Source organism: Panulirus ornatus, chromosome 14, assembly GCF_036320965.1.
Source record: "Panulirus ornatus isolate Po-2019 chromosome 14, ASM3632096v1, whole genome shotgun sequence".
Lineage (NCBI taxonomy): Eukaryota > Metazoa > Arthropoda > Malacostraca > Decapoda > Palinuridae > Panulirus > Panulirus ornatus.
Genome location: NC_092237.1, coordinates 33,645,065 through 33,666,822, shown reverse-complemented (window position 1 = coordinate 33,666,822; position 21,758 = coordinate 33,645,065). Strand labels below are relative to the sequence as shown.

Below are 21,758 nucleotides of genomic sequence, written 5' to 3'. Positions count from 1 at the left end.
GAAGCAGTGAAACGTTTTTATCGAGGATGTAAGGCATGTGTACGTGTAGGGAGAGAGGAAAGTGATTGCTTCTCAGTGAATGTAGGTTTGCGGCAGGGGTGTGTGATGTCTCCATAGTTGTTTAATTTGTTTATGGATGAGGTTGTTAGGGAGATGAATACAAGAGTTTTGGAAAGAGGGACAAGTATGAAGTCTGTTGGGGATGAGAGAGCTTGGGAAGTGAGTCAGTTGTTGCTCGCTGATGATACAGCGCTGGTGGCTGATTCATGTGAGAAACTGCAGAAGCTGGTGACTGAGTTTGGTAAAGTGTGTGAAACAAGAAAGTTAAGAGTAAATGTGAATAAGAGCAAGGTAATTAGGTACAGTAGGAGTGAGGGTCAAGTCAATTGGGAGGTAAGTTTGAATGGAGAAAAACTGGAGGAAGTAAAGTGTTTTAGATATCTGGGAGTGGATCTGGCAGCGGATGGAACCATGGAAGCGGAAGTGGATCATAGGGTGGGGGAGTGGGCGAAAATCCTGGGAGCCTTGAAAAATGTGTGGAAGTCGAGAACATTATCTCGGAAAGCAAAAATGGGTATGTTTGAAGGAATAGTGGTTCCAACAATGTTGTATGGTTGCGAGGCGTGGGCTATGGATAGAGTTGTGCGCAGGAGGATGGATGTGCTGGAAATGAGATGTTTGAGGACAATGTGTGGTGTGAGGTGGTTTGATCGAGTAAGTAACGTAAGGGTAAGAGAGATGTGTGGAAATAAAAAGAGCGTGGTTGAGAGAGCAGAAGAGGGTGTTTTGAAATTGTTTGGGCACATTGAGAGAATGAGTGAGAAAAGATTGACCAAGAGGATATATGTGTCACAGGTGGAGGGAACAAGGAGAAATTGGAGGTGGAAAGATGGAGTGAAAAAGATTTTGTGTGATTGGGGCCTGAACATGCAGGAGGGTGAAAGGAGGGCAAGGAATAGAGTGAATTGGAGCGATGTGGTATACCGGGGTTGACGCGCTGTCAGTGGATTGAATCAGGGAATGTGAAGCGTCTGGGGTAAACCATGGAAAGCTGTGTAGGTATGTATATTTGCGTGTGTGGACGTATGTATATACATGTGTATGGGGGTGGGTTGGGCCATTTCTTTCGTCTGTTTCCTTGCGCTACCTCGCAAACGCGGGAGACAGCGACAAAGCAAAAAAAAAAAAGAAAAAAAAAGAAATATATATATATATATATATATATATATATATATATATATATATATATATATATATATATATATATATATATGTATATGTATATATGTATATTCATATACCTCCGCATTGTACAGTTAGGTTCGGTTAAATGCTATCTGCTGGCTGTGAGCGCCTGTTGGGAAATAGCCGGGGTCTACACCGGTTATTTCCCAACAGGCGCACACAGCCAGCAGATAGTATTTTACCGAACCTAAATGTACAATGCGGAGGTATGCGAATGTATATATATATATATATATATATATATATATATATATATATATATATATATATATATATATATATATATATATATATGTATGTATATATAACCGGTGTAGACCCCGTTGCTCACTAATGTGAGACGAAGGGTATTCGAGTGCATAGTATTTGAATAGTTATTTCCTCTTAGCCAGGCCCATAGCCTAGCGGTAGCATTCCCGCCTGTGGCACTGGGGTCCCGGGTTCGATCCTGGCTGTTGGAGATTTGTATGCTTTATGAAGGTGCGCGTTCATATGCACTTTATTCGTACATATATATATATACACACACACACACACATATATATATATATTCTTATGAGTCCACGGGGAAAATGAAACTTGAAAAGTTCCCAAGTGCAATTTCGTGTAATAATCACATCATCAGGGGAGACACAAGAGAGAAATATAACAGTCAGTTAATATACATCGAAGAGACGAAGCTAGGACGCCATTTGGTAAACGTTTGATTGTCCAAAACATACAACGAGCGTTCATAAACTTATCATTTTACAAAGCTTATCAACAACAAAGTTATCTAATTTGTATAGACCATCACTAATATCAAGATTATAGTTCTTTGTGTATCTAATAATGGAAGATTCAATGATATTTCTCTTGGTAATAGAGTTAGAGTTAATAACTGAGGTAGCGTTACTCCAGTCAGTATAATGATCATAGTTTTTAACATGATTAAACAAGGCATTTCATTCTTGTCCCGTTCTTATACTATATTTATGTTGCTTAATTCTAACAGAAAGATCCTTACCAGTCTCACCAACATGAAATTTATCACAGTCTCCACAAGGCACTTTATAAATGCATACAAGAGAATTTTCTGGTGTGTCTCCCTTGATAATGTGATTAATACACGAAAGTGAGCTTGGGAACTTTTCCTGTTTCATTTTCCACGTTGTCTCACAAGAATATCCTGATCACACGCAAATTGTGATCCTTTCCAACATTTTTTTTTTTTCTTTGTCGCTGTCTCCCGCGTTTCCGAGGTAGCGCAAGGAAACAGACGAAAGAAATGGCCCAACCCACCCCCATACACATGTATATACATACGTCCACACACGCAAATATACATACCTACACAGCTTTCCATGGTTTACCCCAAACGCTTCACATGCCTTGATTCAATCCATTGACAGCACGTCAACCCCGGTATACCACATCGCTCCAATTAACTCTATTCCTTGCCCTCCTTTCACCCTCCTGCATGTTCAGGCCCCGATCACACAAAATCTTTTTCACTCCATCTTTCCACCTCAAATTTGGTCTCCCTCTTCTCCTCGTTCCCTCCACCTCCGACACATATATCCTCTTGGTCAATCTTTCCTCACTCATTCTCTCCATGTGACCAAACCATTTCAAAACACCCTCTTCTGCTCTCTCAACCACGCTCTTTTTATTTCCACATATCTCTCTTACCCTTACATTACTTACTCGATCAAACCACCTCACACCAAACATTGTCCTCAAACATCTCATTTCAAGCACATCCATCCTCCTGCGCACAACTCTATCCATAGTCCACGCCTCACAACCATACAACATTGTTGGAACCACTATTCCTTCAAACATACCCATTTTTGCTTTCCAAGATAATGTTCTCGACTTCCACACATTCTTCAAGGCTCCCAGAATTTTAGCCCCCTCCCCCACCCTATGATCCACTTCCGCTTCCATGGTTCCATCCGCTGCCAGATCCACTCCCAGATATCTAAAACACTTTACTTCCTCCAGTTTTTCTCCATTCAAACTTACCTACCAATTGACTTGACCCTCAACCCTACTGTACCTAATAACCTTGCTCTTATTCACATTTACTCTTAACTTTCTTGTTTCACACACTTTACCAAACTCAGTCACCAGCTTCTGCAGTTTCTCACATGAATCAGCCACCAGCGCTGTATCATCGGCGAACAACAACAAACTCACTTCCCAAGCTCTCTCATCCCTAACAGACTTCATACTTGCCCCTCTTTCCAAAACTCTTGCATTCACCTCCCTAACAACCCCATCCATAAACAAATTAAACAACCATGGAGACATCACACACACCTGCCGCAAACGTACATTCACTGAGAACCAATCACTTTCCTCTCTTCCTACACGTACACCTGCCTTAAATCCTCGATAAAAACTTTTCACTGCTTCTAACAACTTGCCTCCCACACCATATATTCTTAATACCTTCCACAGAGCATCTCTATCAACTATATCAACTATCTATATATCAACAGATATAGGGTGTTTTGGTCGAGGTGGTGTGCAAAGTGAGAGGGTTAGGGAAAATGATTTGGTAAACAGAGAAGAGGTAGCAAAAGCTTTGCAGAAGATGAAAGCCGGCAAGGCAGCAGGTTTGGATGGTATTGCAGTGGAATTTATTAAAAAAGGAGGTGACTGTATTATTGACTGGTTGGTAAGGTTATTTAATGTATGTATGACTCATGGTGAGGTGCCTGAGGATTGGCGGAATGCGTGCATAGTGCCATTGTACAAAGGCAAAGGGGATAAGAGTGAGTGCTCAAATTACAGAGGTATAAGTTTGTTGAGTATTCCTAGTAAATTATATGGGAGGGTATTGATTGAGAGGATGAAGGCATGTACAGAGCATCAGATTGGGGAAGAGCAGTGTGGTTTCAGAAGTGGTAGAGGATGTGTGGATCAGGTGTTTGCTTTGAAGAGTGTATGTGAGAAATACTTAGAAAAGCAAATGGATTTGTATGTAGCATTTATGAATCTGGAGAAGGCATATGATATATATATATATATATATATATATATATATATATATATATATATATATATATATATATATATATATATATATATATTTTTTTTTTTTTTTTTTGCTTTGTCGCTCTCTCCCGCGTTTGCGAGGTAGCGCAAGGAAACAGACGAAAGAAATGGCCCAACCCACCCCCATACACATGTATATACATACTTCCACACACGCAAATATACATACCTACACAGCTTTCCATGGTTTACCCCAGACGATTCACATGCCTTGATTCAATCCACTGACAGCACGTCAACCCCGGTATACCACATCGCTCCAATTCACTCTATTCCTTGCCCTCCTTTCACCCTCCTGCATGTTCAGGCCCCACTCACACAAAATCTTTTTCACTCCATCTTTCCACCTCCAATTTGGTCTCCCTCTTCTCCTCGTTCCCTTCACCTCCGACACATATATCCTCTTGGTCAATATTTCCTCACTCATTCTCTCCATGTGCCCAAACCATTTCAAAACACCCTCTTCTGCTCTCTCAACCACGCTCTTTTTATTTCCACACATCTCTCTTACCCTTACGTTACTTACTCGATCAAACCACCTCACACCACACATTGTCCTCAAACATCTCATTTCCAGTACATGTATCCTCCTGCGCACAACTTTATCCATAGCCCACGCCTCGCAACCATACAACATTGTTGGAACCACTATTCCTTCAAACATACCCATTTTTGCTTTCCGAGATAATGTTCTCGACTTCCACACATTCTTCAAGGCTCCCAGAATTCTCGCCCCCTCCCCCACCCTATGATCCACTTCCGCTTCCATGGTTCCATCCGCTGCCAGATCCACTCCCAGATATCTAAAACACTTCACTTCCTCCAGTTTTTCTCCATTCAAACTCACCTCCCAATTGACTTGACCCTCAACCCTACTGTACCTAATAACCTTGCTCTTATTCACATTTACTCTTAACTTTCTTCTTTCACACACTTTACCAAACTCAGTCACCAGCGTCTGCAGTTTCTCACATGAATCAGCCACCAACGCTGTATCATCAGCGAACAACAACTAACTCACTTCCCAAGCTCTCTCATCCCCAACAGACTTCATACTTGCCCCTCTTTCCAAAACTCTTGCATTCACCTCCCTAACAACCCCATCCATAAACAAATTAAGCAACCATGGAGACATCACACACCCCTACCGCAAACCTACATTCACTGAGAACCAATCACTTTCCTCTCTTCCTACACATACACATCCTCGATAAAAACTTTTCACTGCTTCTAACAACTTGCCTCCCACACCATATATTCTTAATACTTTCCACAGAGCATCTCTATTAACTCTAACATATGCCTTCTCCAGATCCATAAATGCTACATACAAATCCATTTGCTTTTCTAAGTATTTCTCACATACATTCTTCAAAGCAAACACCTGATCCACACATCCTGTACCACTTCTGAAACCACACTGCTCTTCCCCAATCTGGTGCTCTGTACATTCCTTCACCCTCTCAATCAATACCCTCCCATATAATTTACCAGGAATACTCAACAAACTTATACCTCTGTAATTTGAGCACTCACTCTTATCCCCTTTGCCTATGTACAATGGCACTATGCACGCATTCCGCCAATCCTCAGGCACCTCACCATGAGTCATACATACATTAAATAACCTTACCAACCAGTCAACAATACAGTCACCCCCTTTTTTAATAAATTCCACTGCAATACCATCCAAACCTGCTGCCTTGCCGGCTTTCATCTTCCGCAAAGCTTTTACTACCTCTTATCTGTTTACCAGATCATTTTCCCTAACCCTCTCACTTTGCACACCACCTCGACCAAAACACCCTATATCTGCCACTCTATCATCAAACACATTCAACAAACCTTCAAAATACTCACTTGGGAAGGAGACTTGTGTTAGGAAGTACCAGGAGAGACTGAGTACAGAATGGAAAAAGGTGAGAACAATGGAAGTAAGGGGAGTGGGGGAGGAATGGGATGTATTCAGGGAATCAGTGATGGATTGCGCAAAAGATGCTTGTGGCATGAGAAGAGTGGGAGGTGGGTTGATTAGAAAAGGTAGTGAGTGGTGGGATGAAGAAGTAAGAGTATTAGTGAAAGAGAAGAGAGAGGCATTTGGACGATTTTTGCAGGGAAAAAATGCAATTGAGTGTGAGATGTATAAAAGAAAGAGACAGGAAGTCAAGAGAAAGGTGCAAGAGGTGAAAAAAAGGGCAAATGAGAGTTGGGGTGAGAGAGTATCATTAAATTTTAGGGAGAATAAAAAGATGTTCTGGAAGGAGGTAAATAAAGTGCGTAAGACAAGGGAGCAAATAGGAACTTCAGTGAAGGGCGTAAATGGGGAGGTGATAACAAGTAGTGGTGATATATATATATATATATATATATATATATATATATATATATATATATATATATATATATATATATATATATATATATATATATATATATATATATATATATATATATATATATATATATATATATATATATATATATATATATATATATATATATAACTATATATATATATAACTATATATATATATATATATATATATATATATATATATATATATATATATATATATATATATATATATATATATATATATATATATATATATATATATATATATATATATATATATATATATATATATATATATATATATATATATATATATATATATATATATATATATATATATATATATATATATTATTATTATATTTTATTATACTTGTACTTGTTTGCCTTCATCCCGCCCCACAGGAAACAGCATCGCTACCCCCTGCTTTATCGAGGTAGCTCCAGGAAAGCACACAAAAAAAGGCCACATTCATTCGCACACAGTCTATGTCATGTGTAATGTAACGAAACCACAGCTCCCTATTTACATCCAGGCCGCACTGGCCTTTCCATGGTTTACTCTAAACGTTTATATGCCTTGGTTCAGTCCACTGATAGCACGTCGACCCCGATATACTACATTGTTTCAGTTCACTCTATTCCTTGCACGCCTCTCTCCCTTCTGTATGTTCAGCCCCGATCGCTCAAAATCTTTTTCACTCCATCTTTCCACCTCTAGTTTGGTCTCCCGCTTCTCACTGTTCCCTCCACCTCTGACAAATATATCCTCATTGTCGATCTTTCCTCATTCACTGTCTTCGTATGTCCAAACCATTTCAACACACCCTCTTCTGCTCTCTCAACAACACTTTATATATTCCCACACATCTTTCTTACCCTTTCATTACTTACTCGATCAAACAACCTCAAATCCCATATTGACCTCAAATATTTCATTTCCAATACATCTACCCTCCTCCGTACTACCGTATCTGTAGCCCACGCCTCGCAATCATATATTAATGTTGGAACCACTATTCCTTCATATATATACCCATCTTCTATCTCCGAAATAATGATCTTTCCTTTCACACATTCTTTATCGTTCCCAGAACCTTCACCCCTCCCCTACTCCCAGATATCTAAAACACTTCACTTCCTCCAATTTTTTTCCATTCATACTTACATCCCAATTTACTTGTTCCTCACCCTCTTATTCACATTTACTCTTAACTTTCTCTTTTTACAAACTTTTCCAGGCTCAGTCACCAACTTCTGCGGTTTCTCCCTCGAATCAGCCGCTTGTGCTGTATCATCGGCGACCAACAACTAACTCACTTACCAGGACCTCTCATCCCCTAAAGATTGAATACTCGCCCCTCTCTCCAAAACTCTTGCATTTGCGTCCCTAACCACCCTAACCTTGAACAGATTTAACAGCCATGGGGACACTACACACCCTTGCCCCAGACCGACATTCACTCTCCTTTCCTCCTACTCGCACGCATGCCTTCCATCCTTTGTAAATTCTTTTCACTGCTTCAAGCAGTTTACCTCCAGCACCATATACTCTTAAGACCTTCCGCAATGCATCTCTATTAACCCTACCATTTGCTTTCTCCAAATTCATAAATGCTACATATAAATCCATCTATTTTTCAAGTATTTCTCACATACATTCTTCAAAGCAAACACCTGATCCACACATCCTCTACCACTTCTGAAACCACACTGCTCTTCCCCGATCTGATGCTCTTTACCTGCTTCACCCTCTCAATCAATAACCCCTCCCCCCCGTATAATTTCCCAGGAATACTCAGCAAACTTATGCCTCTGTAATTTGAACACTCACCTTTACCCTCTTTGCCTTTGTACAGTGGCACTATGCATGCATTCCGCCAATCCCAAGGCACCTCACTATTATCCATACATACACTGAATATCCTTATCAACCAATCAACACCACAGTCACCCAGTTTCTTAATAAATTCAACTGCAGTACCATCCAAACCTGCCCCCGTGCCGGATCTGAACTTCCGCAAAGCTTTCACTACCTCTTCTCTCTTAACCATACCATTCTCCCTGACCCTCTCACTTCTCACACCACCCCGACTAAAACACCTTATCTCTCCCACTCTATCATGAAACACATCTAACAAACCATCCACTTCCACTTCTCACTTCGTCACTACCTGTTAACACACCCCTTTGCCTCCTTCACCGATGTTCCCATTTGTTCTCTTGACTTACGCAAGTTATTTTACCTCCTTCCAAAACATCTTTTTATTCTCTCTATAGTTTAATGACACTCCCTCACGCCAATTCTCATTTGTCCTCTTTTTTGTCAACCCTCGTAACTTCCTCTTGAACTCCTGTCACTTTCTTCTATATATCTCCCAGTTACTTGCACTCCTTCCTTGTAAACATTGTCCAATCGTGTCTCCTTTCTCTTTCACTAACAACTTTACTTTTTTATCCCACTAATCACCACCTTTTTAATCTTCCAACCTCCCACTAATCTCATGCCACATGCATCTTTTGCACATGCCAACACTGCTTCTCTACATACATCCCATTCCTCACCCCCTCCTCTCACGTCATTTGCTCTCACGTTTTGCCATTGCACACTCCTGGTACTTCTTCTAACAAGTCTCCTTTCCAAGGTCAATTATTCTCACCGTTCTCTTCTCCCTAGCATAGATAGATAGATTGATAGATGATAGATAGGTAGATAAATTGGTAGATCGCTATATATATATATATATATATATATATATATATATATATATATATATATATATATATATATATTTTTCTTTTTTTTTTTTTTTTTGCTCCGTCGCTGTCTCCCGCGTTTGCGAGGTAGCGCAAGGAAACAGACGAAAGAAATGGCCCAACCCACCCCCATACACATGTATATACATACGTCCACACACGCAAATATACATACCTACACAGCTTTCCATGGTTTACCCCAGACGCTTCACATGCCTTGATTCAATCCACTGACAGCACTCAAACCCGGTATACCACATCGCTCCAATTCACTCTATTCCTTGCCCTCCTTTCACCTTCCTGCATGTTCAGGCCCCGATCACACAAAATCTTTTTCACTCCATCTTTCCACCTCCAATTTCCCTCCACCTCCGACACATATATCCTCTTGGTCAATCTTTCCTCACTCATTCTCTCCATGTGCCCAAACCATTTCAAAACACCCTCTTCTGCTCTCTCAACCACGATCTTTTTATTTCCACACATCTCTCTTACCCTTACGTTACTTACTCGATCAAACCACCTCACACCACACATTGTCCTCAAACATCTCATTTCCAGCACATCCATCCTCCTGCGCACAACTCTATCCATAGCCCACGCCTCGCAACCATACAACATTGTTGGAACCACTATTCCTTCAAACATACCCATTTTTGCTTTCCGAGATAATGTTCTCGACTTCCACACATTCTTCAAGGCTCCCAGAATTTTCGCCCCCTCCCCTACCCTATGATCCACTTCCGCTTCCATGGTTCCATCCGCTGCCAGATCCACTCCCAGATATCTAAAACACTTCACTTCCTCCAGTTTTTCTCCATTCAAACTCACCTCCCAATTGACTTGACCCTCAACCCTACTGTACCTAATCTATATATATATATATATATATATATATATATATATATATATATATATATATATATATATATATATATATACGTTGAGATGTATAGGTATGTATATTTGCGTGTGTGGACGTGTATGTATATACATGTGTATGTGGGTGGGTTGGTCCATTCTTTCGTCTGTTTCCTTGCGCTATCTCGCTAACGCGGGAGACAGCGACAAAGTAAATAAAACGAAAAAAATAAAGATATATATATATGTGTGTGTGTGTGTGTGTGTGTGTGTGTGTGTGTGTGTGTGTGTGTGTGTGTGTGTGTGCGTATGAGATACCCCTTTCATAGAAATTCTGATGTATTTTGCATCAAGCCCTGCAGACACAAATTATGGCATATGCAACAATAAACACAGAAGAATCCAAGTGTTTCAGGTACAATCCCAGATTCTCCTTTGTGCACTGTTGTTGCCTGCTTTGTTTCTATGAATATTCTTTCAACATTCGAATACTTTTGTAACACTGAAACAAGATTTAAGTACAGGCAATAGAAACATCCGTGTCTGTTGAGCTACCAGTCTAAGTGTTGCGTTGAGGTCATTTGATGGAAAGCTGATACGTATGTTATCTGGATACGTTAAACAGGTCTTTTTTATATTCTCAAATCAAATACTTTGATGTTTGCTGAGCACCCTTCTAGTGTTTACTACCCAATCCTCTTTGAGAATTAAGTATATGTGAGTTTCATTAGAAATCTATAGACTACAGATGTTAACTATATGTAGATGCAAGAATTTATGTAATCCGTTATCGCATGTATGATGCGGATGAACGTACTTCCTCAAACATTCTGACGATGTGTATGACCGAGCAGAGGATGAAGACGTTCCTCATAGCCTGGACGTGGTAGTTGGAGGTGAGTGCCACCCTCAGCAGCAGAATGCTAGGGTCATACGGCAGGAGCATCGTGTCCCCCAACATCTCCTGAAACGTCCTCACCACACCTTCCACACCTGAACACACACACTAGGGGTCAGCATCAGTATTAGCGGATCTTTACCTAAATGGAACTGAAAGTCTCACGGAACCGTGAGGGATTTCTTGATATACATTAACGTATTGCGTTATAACCTGTGCCAGCATGTATACTTACCAGTTTGTTTATCTTTTTAACCACTTCTTTATGTAGTTACATAACCCCAACTGTAGCCCTGCTGATCCTACCTGGCATAACGTCATCGTACACCAGGTAGAACTGTCTGCCGGAGGTCAGGCTGATCAGGTACGACACCAGGTCAACTAAGGTCAAGTCTTGGGCCGCTTTACCGCTGGAGAGAGAGAGAAAAAGAAACAGACTATGAAAGATTACAGCGCAAATAGCTGTGAAATCCATCAATAGATTAGCAAATAAGGAATTTTGATACCTCTCTTCCACTTCTTTAGGTTTTCCTAGAAAATTGAGTTATCCTATACCGTTTTTATCAATCGTTACACCAAGTGTTACGTATAGCACAAACGCTTTGGCAGGTAAAGTTGAAGCCTGAAAAAACCTTAGACCTAGTGGCATTTGGCAGGGGAAGTTGTGTAAGATCCTCCAAAGGTTAGTCTCAATATTTTGATTTGAATCCATCAAGTTATCTTCAGAAGCGTGTGGAGAGGCTAGTGGAGCATCTGGAAATGATAGCATCAGCAGGGTGAGGCTCGATAATATTGTAGGCAGACGTGCATGTAGTAGCGAGCACTCCTCAGTTGCACCGCCATGCTGGGGCGTATGATTGTAGTATCGTCTTGGCCCATATCTTGGCTGTTGATTATGGTTGTTGTTCCTTGATGATTAGCGCTTCGACGATGTGTCGGCGTTTTTGTGTTTTTTTCACGGCGTAGCAGCCTTGTAGATTTAACAATTGACTCTCGTGTGAAAGCAATGTTACTAGGTCTGATGCTCAATATAGCTCCGCTCCCTGTCCGCTCACGGTTCGCTCTCGTTCCGATCACGCGCAAGCAACGGTCATCCAAAAGATATTTTGAGCGGAGCGGGAGCGACAGTGACCGGAACGAGAGCGACAATGTACATTACCCAACGGTCTCCCTCCAGTCTTGGCCTGGTCATCAGTGAGGCGGGAGGCTGTCCCTCTGTCTTTCCCTATGAACCCCAAGAAACCGACCATGTGGGATTATGAAAGAATTTGCTCTCATTATCAATCACATAAGGATAGAGGGTGTGAAATTCCTCTCTCAGTTTTCCTTTCCTAAACATTCTATGGAGGCAGCCAAGTTCTCCCAAATAGTTCGTTTGTTTCTTCTTCCTCTTCGTAGTTGGCTATGTCGATCATAGCCAACTCAGACGAAGAAACTCCATCTTCTCCTACTGCGAAATGCACTGACACTAGACAGCCTGCGACGAGAATGGAATGGGATAACCATTGCTTGAGCGTGGGCGTACCGTGAGCGGAGCGGTAAATGTGCATTACCCACAACTTTGAGCTGAGCGAGAGCGTCCCGTGAGAGGAGGGGAATTGGAGCTGTAGTGTGCATCAGGCCTTATGCTTCTTGATGATATGTAGTTTGATGGAATCTTATTGTCAGTGTAGGATGAGTCTTCTGGATAGTGCACAGGTTGTGCTTCCCACGTAAGTCATGTTGGTAAGGAACTTCCTGTCTCGTTGTCGACACTGGAATTCATAAACTATGCTGGATTCTTGTACTATGTCTCACTTTTCGTACAGCTGGTTCTTGATGAGGAGGTTGCTCGTTCTCTGTTTCTGTAGTAGATATCTAGCTTGATGTTAATGCCTTGTTTTGTGTGGATGATGATTTGGGGAGGCGATGTCTCGTAGTGCACGTTCATCTGTCTTGTATGTTGTTGACATCTGGTTACAGTAATACATTTTATGTTTTGCTGTGTTGTTTGTAGTTTCTGCCTCTGTGAACCTGTTTTGCATGAAGTGTTGTAATTGTATGTCGAAGTCGGTGTTCTTGTAGGCTACAAGAACTCCAACTTCGACAAACAAACCAATTACTTCATAGAAAACAAGCTCTCAGCCCCCAAAACTCCAAGCAATACAACAACGCATACAATATATAACTGCAGCCAGATGTCAGCTACGTAAACAATAGACGAACGTGTACTACGAGACATCGTCTCCAGATATATCGACCACACAACACAAAATAACACTCATCCTAGTTATCTACTACAGAAACAAACAAACAAACGGAAATATCCGCAACATGAATAACCAACGTAGTTTAAGAACCAAGATGTCAGTAAGGAGACTGTGAGCACAGCCCATACACTATCCAGAGGAACTGCCCTACACACACAAGAAGGTTTCATCAAAGTACGTCACCAAAAAGTATAACACTGCCCTTACATAAATACATAGCCAGAGAGATGGCAAGGGAGCAGCTGTCACAGTAGATACCGCCACCAGCGGGCGGATGCTGTCTACTACCTAATAAGTGTGTGCAGTACTTACCTAGCCAGAGAGATGGCGAGGGAGCAGTTGTCACAGTAGGTACCGCCACCAGCGCCCGTGTTGACTGGTGACCTCCTCGTCCTGCCGCTGAAACAAGGGAATGAAAAAGGAATACCAACAGCAATAGACCCCTGGGTGCTCTCCAGGTTGTTTGAGATTGTGGAAGAGACCAGATACGTACAGATTAATGTAATAAGAGTAGAATAGCGGTCAGGTGAATCATCGAAATTTTCTTGTGAACTTTTTAAGGAACTACGGAGACACACAAAGGCGTCTTAGACCTGAAGCTCTGTCTTTTTCAACCCTGATTATTAAAACATTTTTATGTAGTGGAAGATCTTATAAACATATAGTGTGGGAGAGAAATTTTCAGAAGCAGTGTAAGCTTTCATCAAGGGTATAATGTATGTCGGCGAGTAGGTAGAGAGTCTGTGGCTCCATATGTAGGTTGGTGTGTGGTGTGAGGTCACCATGAATATCTAATTTGCTTATGGATGGGTGGTGAGGAAGGTGAATGTAAGGGTGTTGGAGACAGGGGTGACTATGCAGTCTTTACGGGGTCAGGGTGCCTGGAAAATGAGTCAGTTATGTTTTGTCGATGACACAGGACTTACGGGAAGTTGGGGTAAGAAACTGCAGAAGTTGGTGACTGACTTTGGAACAGTGTGTGATATGAGGAAGTTAAGAATAAATGTGAATGAAATCAAGGTTATCAAGATTAAAGGATGGTTGGTTGGGGTGTTTTCGAATGGAGAAATTTTGGAATATGTGAGTAGCTTTAGATACCAAGGAGTAGATATGGCAGAGAATAGAACCATGGAAGCGAAAGTGAGTAATAAGATGGGTGGAGAGTTGAAGGTTCTGAGAGTATTGAGGAATGTATGGAAAGAGAGGTCGTTTTCCGGGAACGTGAAAATAGATAAGTTTGAAAGTATAGTAGTCCCATTGATGTTGTGTGGAAGCAAAGCATTGATTTAGAAATCATATGTTTGAGAGCAATATTTATGTGAGGAGGTTTGATCGATTAAGTAACATGAGGAGAAACGTGTGATTGCAAGATGAATGTTATTGAGATAACTGAAGAGGCTGTCCTAAAATGGTTTGGACACATGGAGAGAATGAGTAAGGACAGCTTGATAAAGTGGACATATATGTAAGAGGTGGAGGGGACGAGGAGATGATGGAGACCGGATTGTAGGTGGAAGGATAAAGTGTAAGATATTTTGTGGTTTTAGGGCGAGCATGAAGGAGGGTGGCAGGTGTGCGCAGGAAACGATGAAATGGAGCAATGTGGTATACAAGGGTCAACATGCTGTCAATGGACAGAACCAAAACATAATAAGCAGCCGTAAGAAACCATAAGGAGTTCTGTGGGCTTGAGTGTGGATGTAGGGCTGTGGCTTCAGTGCATTACACATAACACCTAGAGAATGGATATCAGTGAATACGGGTTATCTTCGTCTGCTGCTGGTGCAATTTCTCTAACTCTCACTTTTCATTTACCTCCCATCCATAAGCAGTTTAAACAGCCATGGTAACATCACACACCCGTGCCGAGGACCCACCTTCACCCGTGACACTTCAGCTTCCTATCTATCTATTTCCACATGTGCCTTAATCTATTGATAAAAACTCCTCAATGCTTCTGAAAAACTTTTTCACACACCATATATTCATAACACCTTCCACAAAGCAAATCTATCATTTTCATCATATGCATTCGCCAGATTCATAAAGGTCACATACAATCTCAATTTCCTTTAGTATTTCTCATATACATTCTTCAGGGCAAGCACCATATCCATACTTCCTCTACAACATATGAAACCCCATTATTCCTCTACATTCTAATGCTCTATTTATGCCACTCTTCTACACATAGTTCTAGGTACATTCAGCAAACCTATACTTCGGTAAATCGAAAACTCAGCTTTGTTTTCCTTGCTTTTAAACTTTGACTATATATATATATATATATATATATATATATATATATATATATATATACATGTATATATATATATATATATATATATATATATATATATATATATATATATATATATATATATATATATATATATATATATATATATATATATATATATATATATATATATATATATATATATATACATATATATATTGGAAAGAGGGGCAAGTGTGCAGTCTGTTGAGGATGAGAGAACTTGGGAAGTGAGTCAGTTGTTGTTCGCTGATGATGCAGCGCTGGTGGCTTATTCATGTAAGAAACTGCAGAAGCTGGTGACTGAGTTTGGTAAAGTGTGTGAAAGAAGGAAGTTAAGAGTTAATGTGAATAAGAGCAAGGTTATTAGGTACAGTAGGGTTGAGGGTCAAGTAAATTGGGAGGTAAGTTTGAATGGAGAAAAGCTGGAGGATGTGAAGTGTTTTAGATATCTGGGAGTGGATCTAGCAGCGGATGGAACCATGGAAGCGGAAGTGAATCATAGGGTGGGGGAGGGGGCGAAAATTCTGGGAGCCTTGAAGAATGTTTGGAAGTCGAGAACATTATCTCGGAAAGCAAAAATTGGTATGTTTGAAGGAATAGTGGTTCCAACAATGTTGTATAGTTGCGAGGCGTGGGCTATGGATAGAGTTGTGCGCAGGAGGGTGGATGTGCTGGAAATGAGATGCTTGAGGACAATATGAGGTGTGAGGTGGTTTGATCGAGTAGGTAATGTAAGGGTGAGAGAGATGTGTGGAAATAAAAAGAGTGTGGTTGAGAGAAGAGAACAGGGTGTTTTGAAATGGTTTGGTCACATGGAGAGAATGAGTGGGGAAAGATTGACCAAGAGGATATATGTGTCGGAGGTGGAGGGAACGAGGAGAAGTGGGAGACCAAATTGGAGGAGGAAAGATGGAGTGAGAAAGATTTTGAGTGGCCGGGGCCTGAACATGCAGGAGGGTGAGGGGCGTGCAAGGAATAGAGTGAATTGGAACGATGTGGTATACCGGGGTCGACGTGCTGTCAATAGATTGAACCAGGGCATGTGAAGAGTCTGGGGTAAACCATGCAAAGTGTGTGGGGCCTGGATGTGGAAAGGAAGCTGTGGTTTCGGTGCATTATTACATGACAGCTAGAGACTGAGTGTGAACGAATGGGGCCTTTGGTGTTTTTCCTAGCGCTACCTCGCACACATGAGAAGGGAGGGGGTTGTTATTCCAGGTGTGGCGAGGTGGCGATGGGAACAAATAAAGGCAGACAGTATGAATTATGTACATGTGTATATATGTATATGTCTGTGTGTGTATATATATGTGTACATTGAGATGTATAGGTATGTATATTGTGCATGGGTGGACATGTATGTATGTACATGTGTATGTGGGCGGGTTGGGCCATTTTTTCGTCTATTTCCTTGCGCTACCTCGCTATATATATATATATATATATATATATATATATATATATATATATATATATATATATATATATATATATATATATATATACAGTAAAAAGTTTATATATATATATATATATATATATATATATATAAATATATATATATATATATATATATATATATATATATATATATATATATATATATATATATATTTTTACTTTTTTATTTTTTTTTGCTTTGTCGGTGTATCCCGCGTTTGCGAGGTAGCGCAAGGAAACAGACGAAAAAAATGGCCCAACCCACCCACATACACATGTATATACATACGTCAACACACGCAAATATACAATACCTACACAGCTTTCCATGGTTTACCACAGACGCGTCACATGCCCTGATTCAATCCACTGACAGCACGTCAACCCCGGTATGCCACATCGATCCAATCACTCTATTCCTTGCCATCCTTTCACCCTCCTACATGTTCAGGCCTCGATCACACAAAATCTTTTTCACTCCATCTTTCCACCTCCAATTTGGTCTCCCACTTCTCCTCGTTCCCTCCACCTTCGACATATATATCCTCTTGGTCAATCTTTCCTCACTCATTCTCTCCATGTGCCCAAACCATTTCAAAACACCCTCTTCTGCTCTCTCAACCACGCTCTTTTTATTTCCACACATCGCTCTTACCCTTACGTTACTTACTCGATCAAACCACCTCACACCACATATTGTCCTCAAACATCTCATTTCCAGCACATCCATCCTCCTGCGCACAACTCTATCCATAGCCCACGCCGCGCAACCATACAACATTGTTGGAACCACTATTCCTTCAAGCATACCCATTTTTGCTTTCCGAGATAATGTTCTCGACTTCCACACATTCTTCAAGGCTCCCAGGATTTTCGCTCCCTCCCCCACCCTATGATCCATTTCCGCTTCATGGTTCCATCCGCTGCCAGATCCACTCCCAGATATCTAAAACACTTTACTTCCTCCAGCTTTTCTCCATTCAAACTTACCTCCCAATTGACTTGACCCTCAACCCTACTGTACCTAATTACCTTACTCTTATTCACATTTACTCTTAACTTTCTTCTTTCACACACTTTACCAAACTCAGCCACCAGCTTCTGCAGTTTCTCACATGAACCAGCCACCAACGCTGTATCATCAGCGAACAACAACTGACTCACTTTCCAAGCTCTCTTATCCACAACAGACTTGATACTTGCCCCTCTTTCCAAAACTCTGGCATTCACCTCCCTAACAACCCCATCCATAAACAAATTAAACAACCATGGCGACATCACACACCCCTGCCGCAAACCTATATTCACTGAGAACCAATCACTTTCCTCTCTTCTTACACGTACACATGCCGTATATACCCGATAAAAACTTTTTACTGCTTCTAACAACTTGCCTCCCACACCATATATTCTTAATACCTTCCACTGAGCATCTCTATCAACTCTATCATATGCCTTCTCCAGATCCATAAATGCTACATACAAATCCATTTGCTTTTCTAAGTATTTCTCACATACATTCTTCAAAGCAAACACCTGATCCACACATCCTCTACCACTTCTGAAACCACACTGCTCTTCCTCAATCTGATGCTCTGTACATGCCTTCACCCTCTCAATCAATACCCTCCCATATAATTTACCAGGAATACTCAACAAACTTATACCTCTGTAATTTGACCACTCACTCTTATCCCCTTTGCCTTTGTACAAAGGCTCTATGTACGCATCCCGCTAATCCTCAGGCACCTCACCATGAGTCATACATACATTGAATAACCTTACCAAGCAGTCAATAATACAGTCACCCCCTTTTTTAATATATTAAACTGCAATACCATCCAAACCTGCTGCCTTGCCGGCTTTCATCTTCCGCAAAGCTTTTACTACCTCTTCTCTGTTTACCAAATCATTTTCCCTAACCCTCTCACTTTGCACACCACCTCGACCAAAACACCCTATATCTGCGATATATATATATACATTTATTTTATTTTTATTATACTTTGTCGCTGTCTCCCGCGTTTGCGAGGTAGCGCAAGGAAACAGACGAAAGAAATGGCCCAACCCCCCCCCCCATACACATGTATATACATACGTCCACACACGCAAATATACATACCTACACAGCTTTCCATGGTTTACCCCAGACGCTTCACATGCCTTGATTCAATCCACTGACAGCACGTCAACCCCGGTATACCACATCGCTCCAATTCACTCTATTCCTTGCTCTCCTTTCACCCTCCTGCATGTTCAGGCCCAGATCACACAAAATCTTTTTCACTCCATCTTTCCACCTCCAATTTGGTCTCCCTCTTCTCCTCGTTCCCTCCACCTCCGACACATATATCCTCTTGGTCAATCTTTCCTCACTCATTCTCTCCATGTGCCCAAACCACTTCAAAACACCCTTTTCTGCTCTCTCAACTACGCTCTTTTTATTTCCACACATCTCTCTTACCCTTACGTTACTCACTCGATCAAACCACCTCACACCACACATTGTCCTCAAACATCTCATTTCCAGCACATCCATCCTCCTGCGCACAACTCTATCCATAGCCCACGCCTCGCAACCATACAACATACCCATTTTTGCTTTCCGAGATAATGTTCTCGACTTCCACACATTCTTCAAGGCCCCCAGAATTTTCGCCCCCTCCCCCACCCTATGATCCACTTCCGCTTCCATGGTTCCATCCGCTGCCAGATCCACTCCCAGATATCTAAAACACTTCACTTCCTCCAGTTTTTCTCCATTCAAACTTACCTCCCAATTGACTTGTCCCCTAACCCTACTGTAACTGATAACCTTGCTCTTATTCACATTTACTCTCAGCATTCTTTTTCACAAAATTTACCAAACTCGGTCACTAGCTTCTGCAGTTTCTCACACGAATCAGCCACCAGCGCTGTATCATCAGCGAACAATAACTGACTCACTTCCCAAGCTTTCTCATCTACAACAAACAGCAACTTACCCCTATTTCCAAAACTCTTCCATTCACCTCCCTAAGAACCCCATCCATAAACAAATTAAACAACCATGGAGACATAACACACCCCTGCCGCAAACCTACATTCACTGAAAACCAATCACTTTCACCTCTTCTTGCACGTACACATGCCTTACATCCTCGATAAAAGCTTTTCACTGCTTCTAATAACTTGCCTCCCACACCACATATTATCAATACCTTCCACAGAGTATCTCTAAGAACTCTATCATATGCCTTCTCCAGATCCATAAATGCTACATAAATATCCATTTGCTTTTCTAACTATTTCTCACATACATTCGTCAAAGCAAACACCTGATCCACACATCCTCCTCCACTTCTGAAACCACACTGCTTTTCCCCAATCTGATGCTCTGTACATGCCTTCACCATCTCAATCAATACCTTTCCATATCAATACCCAAACTTATAGCTCTTTAATTTGAGCACTCACGTTTATCCCCTTTGCCTTTGTACAATGGCACTCTGCAAGCATTCCGCCAATCCTCAAGCACCTCACCATGAGTCATACATATATTGAATAACCTTACCAACCAGTCAACAATACAGTCACCCCCTTTTTTTATATAAATTCCACTGCAATACCATCCAAACCCGCTGCCTTGCCAGCTTCCATCTTCCGCGAAGGTTTTATTAGCTCTTCTCTGTTTACCAAATCATTTTCCCTAACCCTGTCACTTTGCACACAACCTCGACCAAAACATCCTATATCTGCCACTCTATCATCAAACACATTCAACAAACCTTCAAAATACTCACTCCATCTCCTTCTCACATAACCACTACTTGTTATCACCTCCCCATTAGCCCCCTTCACTGAAGTTCCCATTTGCTCCCTTGTCTTACATACTTTATTTACCTCCTTCCAAAACATCTTTTTATTCTCTCTAAAATTTAGTGATACTCTCTCTCCCCAACTCTCATTTGGTCTCTTTTTCACCTCTTGCACCTTTCTCTTGACCTCCTGCCACATTCTTTTATACATCTACCACTCATTTTCATTATTTCCCTTCAAAAATCGTCCAATTGCCTCTCACTTCTCTTCACTAATAATCGTACTTCTTCATCCCACAACTCACTACCCTTTCTAATCTGCCGAACACCCACGCTTCTCAAGCCACAAGCATCTTTTGCGCAGGCCACCACTGCATCCCTAAATACATCCCATTCCTCCCACACTCTCCTTACGTCGTTTTTCCATTCTATACTCAGTCTCTCCTGGTACTTCCTCACCAGGTCTCATTCTCAAGCTCACTTACTCTCACCACTCTTTTCACCCAAACATTCTCTCTTCTTTTCTGAAAACCTCTACAAATCTTCACCTTCGCCTCCACAAGATAATGATCAGACATCCCTATAGTTGCACCTCTCAGCACAGTAAAATCCAAAAGTCTCTCTCTCACGCGCCAATCAATTAAAATAACATCCAATAACGCTCTCTGGCCATATGTCTTACTTACATACGTAAGTATATACATACATATATATATATATATATATATATATATATATATATATATATATATATATATATATATATATATATATATATATATATATATATATATATATATATATATATATATATATATATATATATATA

At 40.9% G+C, this 21,758-nt stretch overlaps 1 protein-coding gene across 1 annotated transcript in view; it reads right to left on the bottom strand.

The window, feature by feature from the left end:
• LOC139753523 (uncharacterized) overlaps positions 1-21,758 on the bottom strand; it is a 193,842-nt gene that overhangs the window by 107,255 nt on the left and 64,829 nt on the right. The window contains exons 2-4 of the mRNA XM_071670169.1: positions 13,724-13,810; positions 11,469-11,572; positions 11,082-11,257 (exon numbers count right to left, since the gene is read on the bottom strand). Coding sequence (XP_071526270.1) covers positions 11,082-11,257; positions 11,469-11,572; positions 13,724-13,810 — 367 coding nt within the window. The remainder of the gene's footprint in view (positions 1-11,081; positions 11,258-11,468; positions 11,573-13,723; positions 13,811-21,758) is intronic.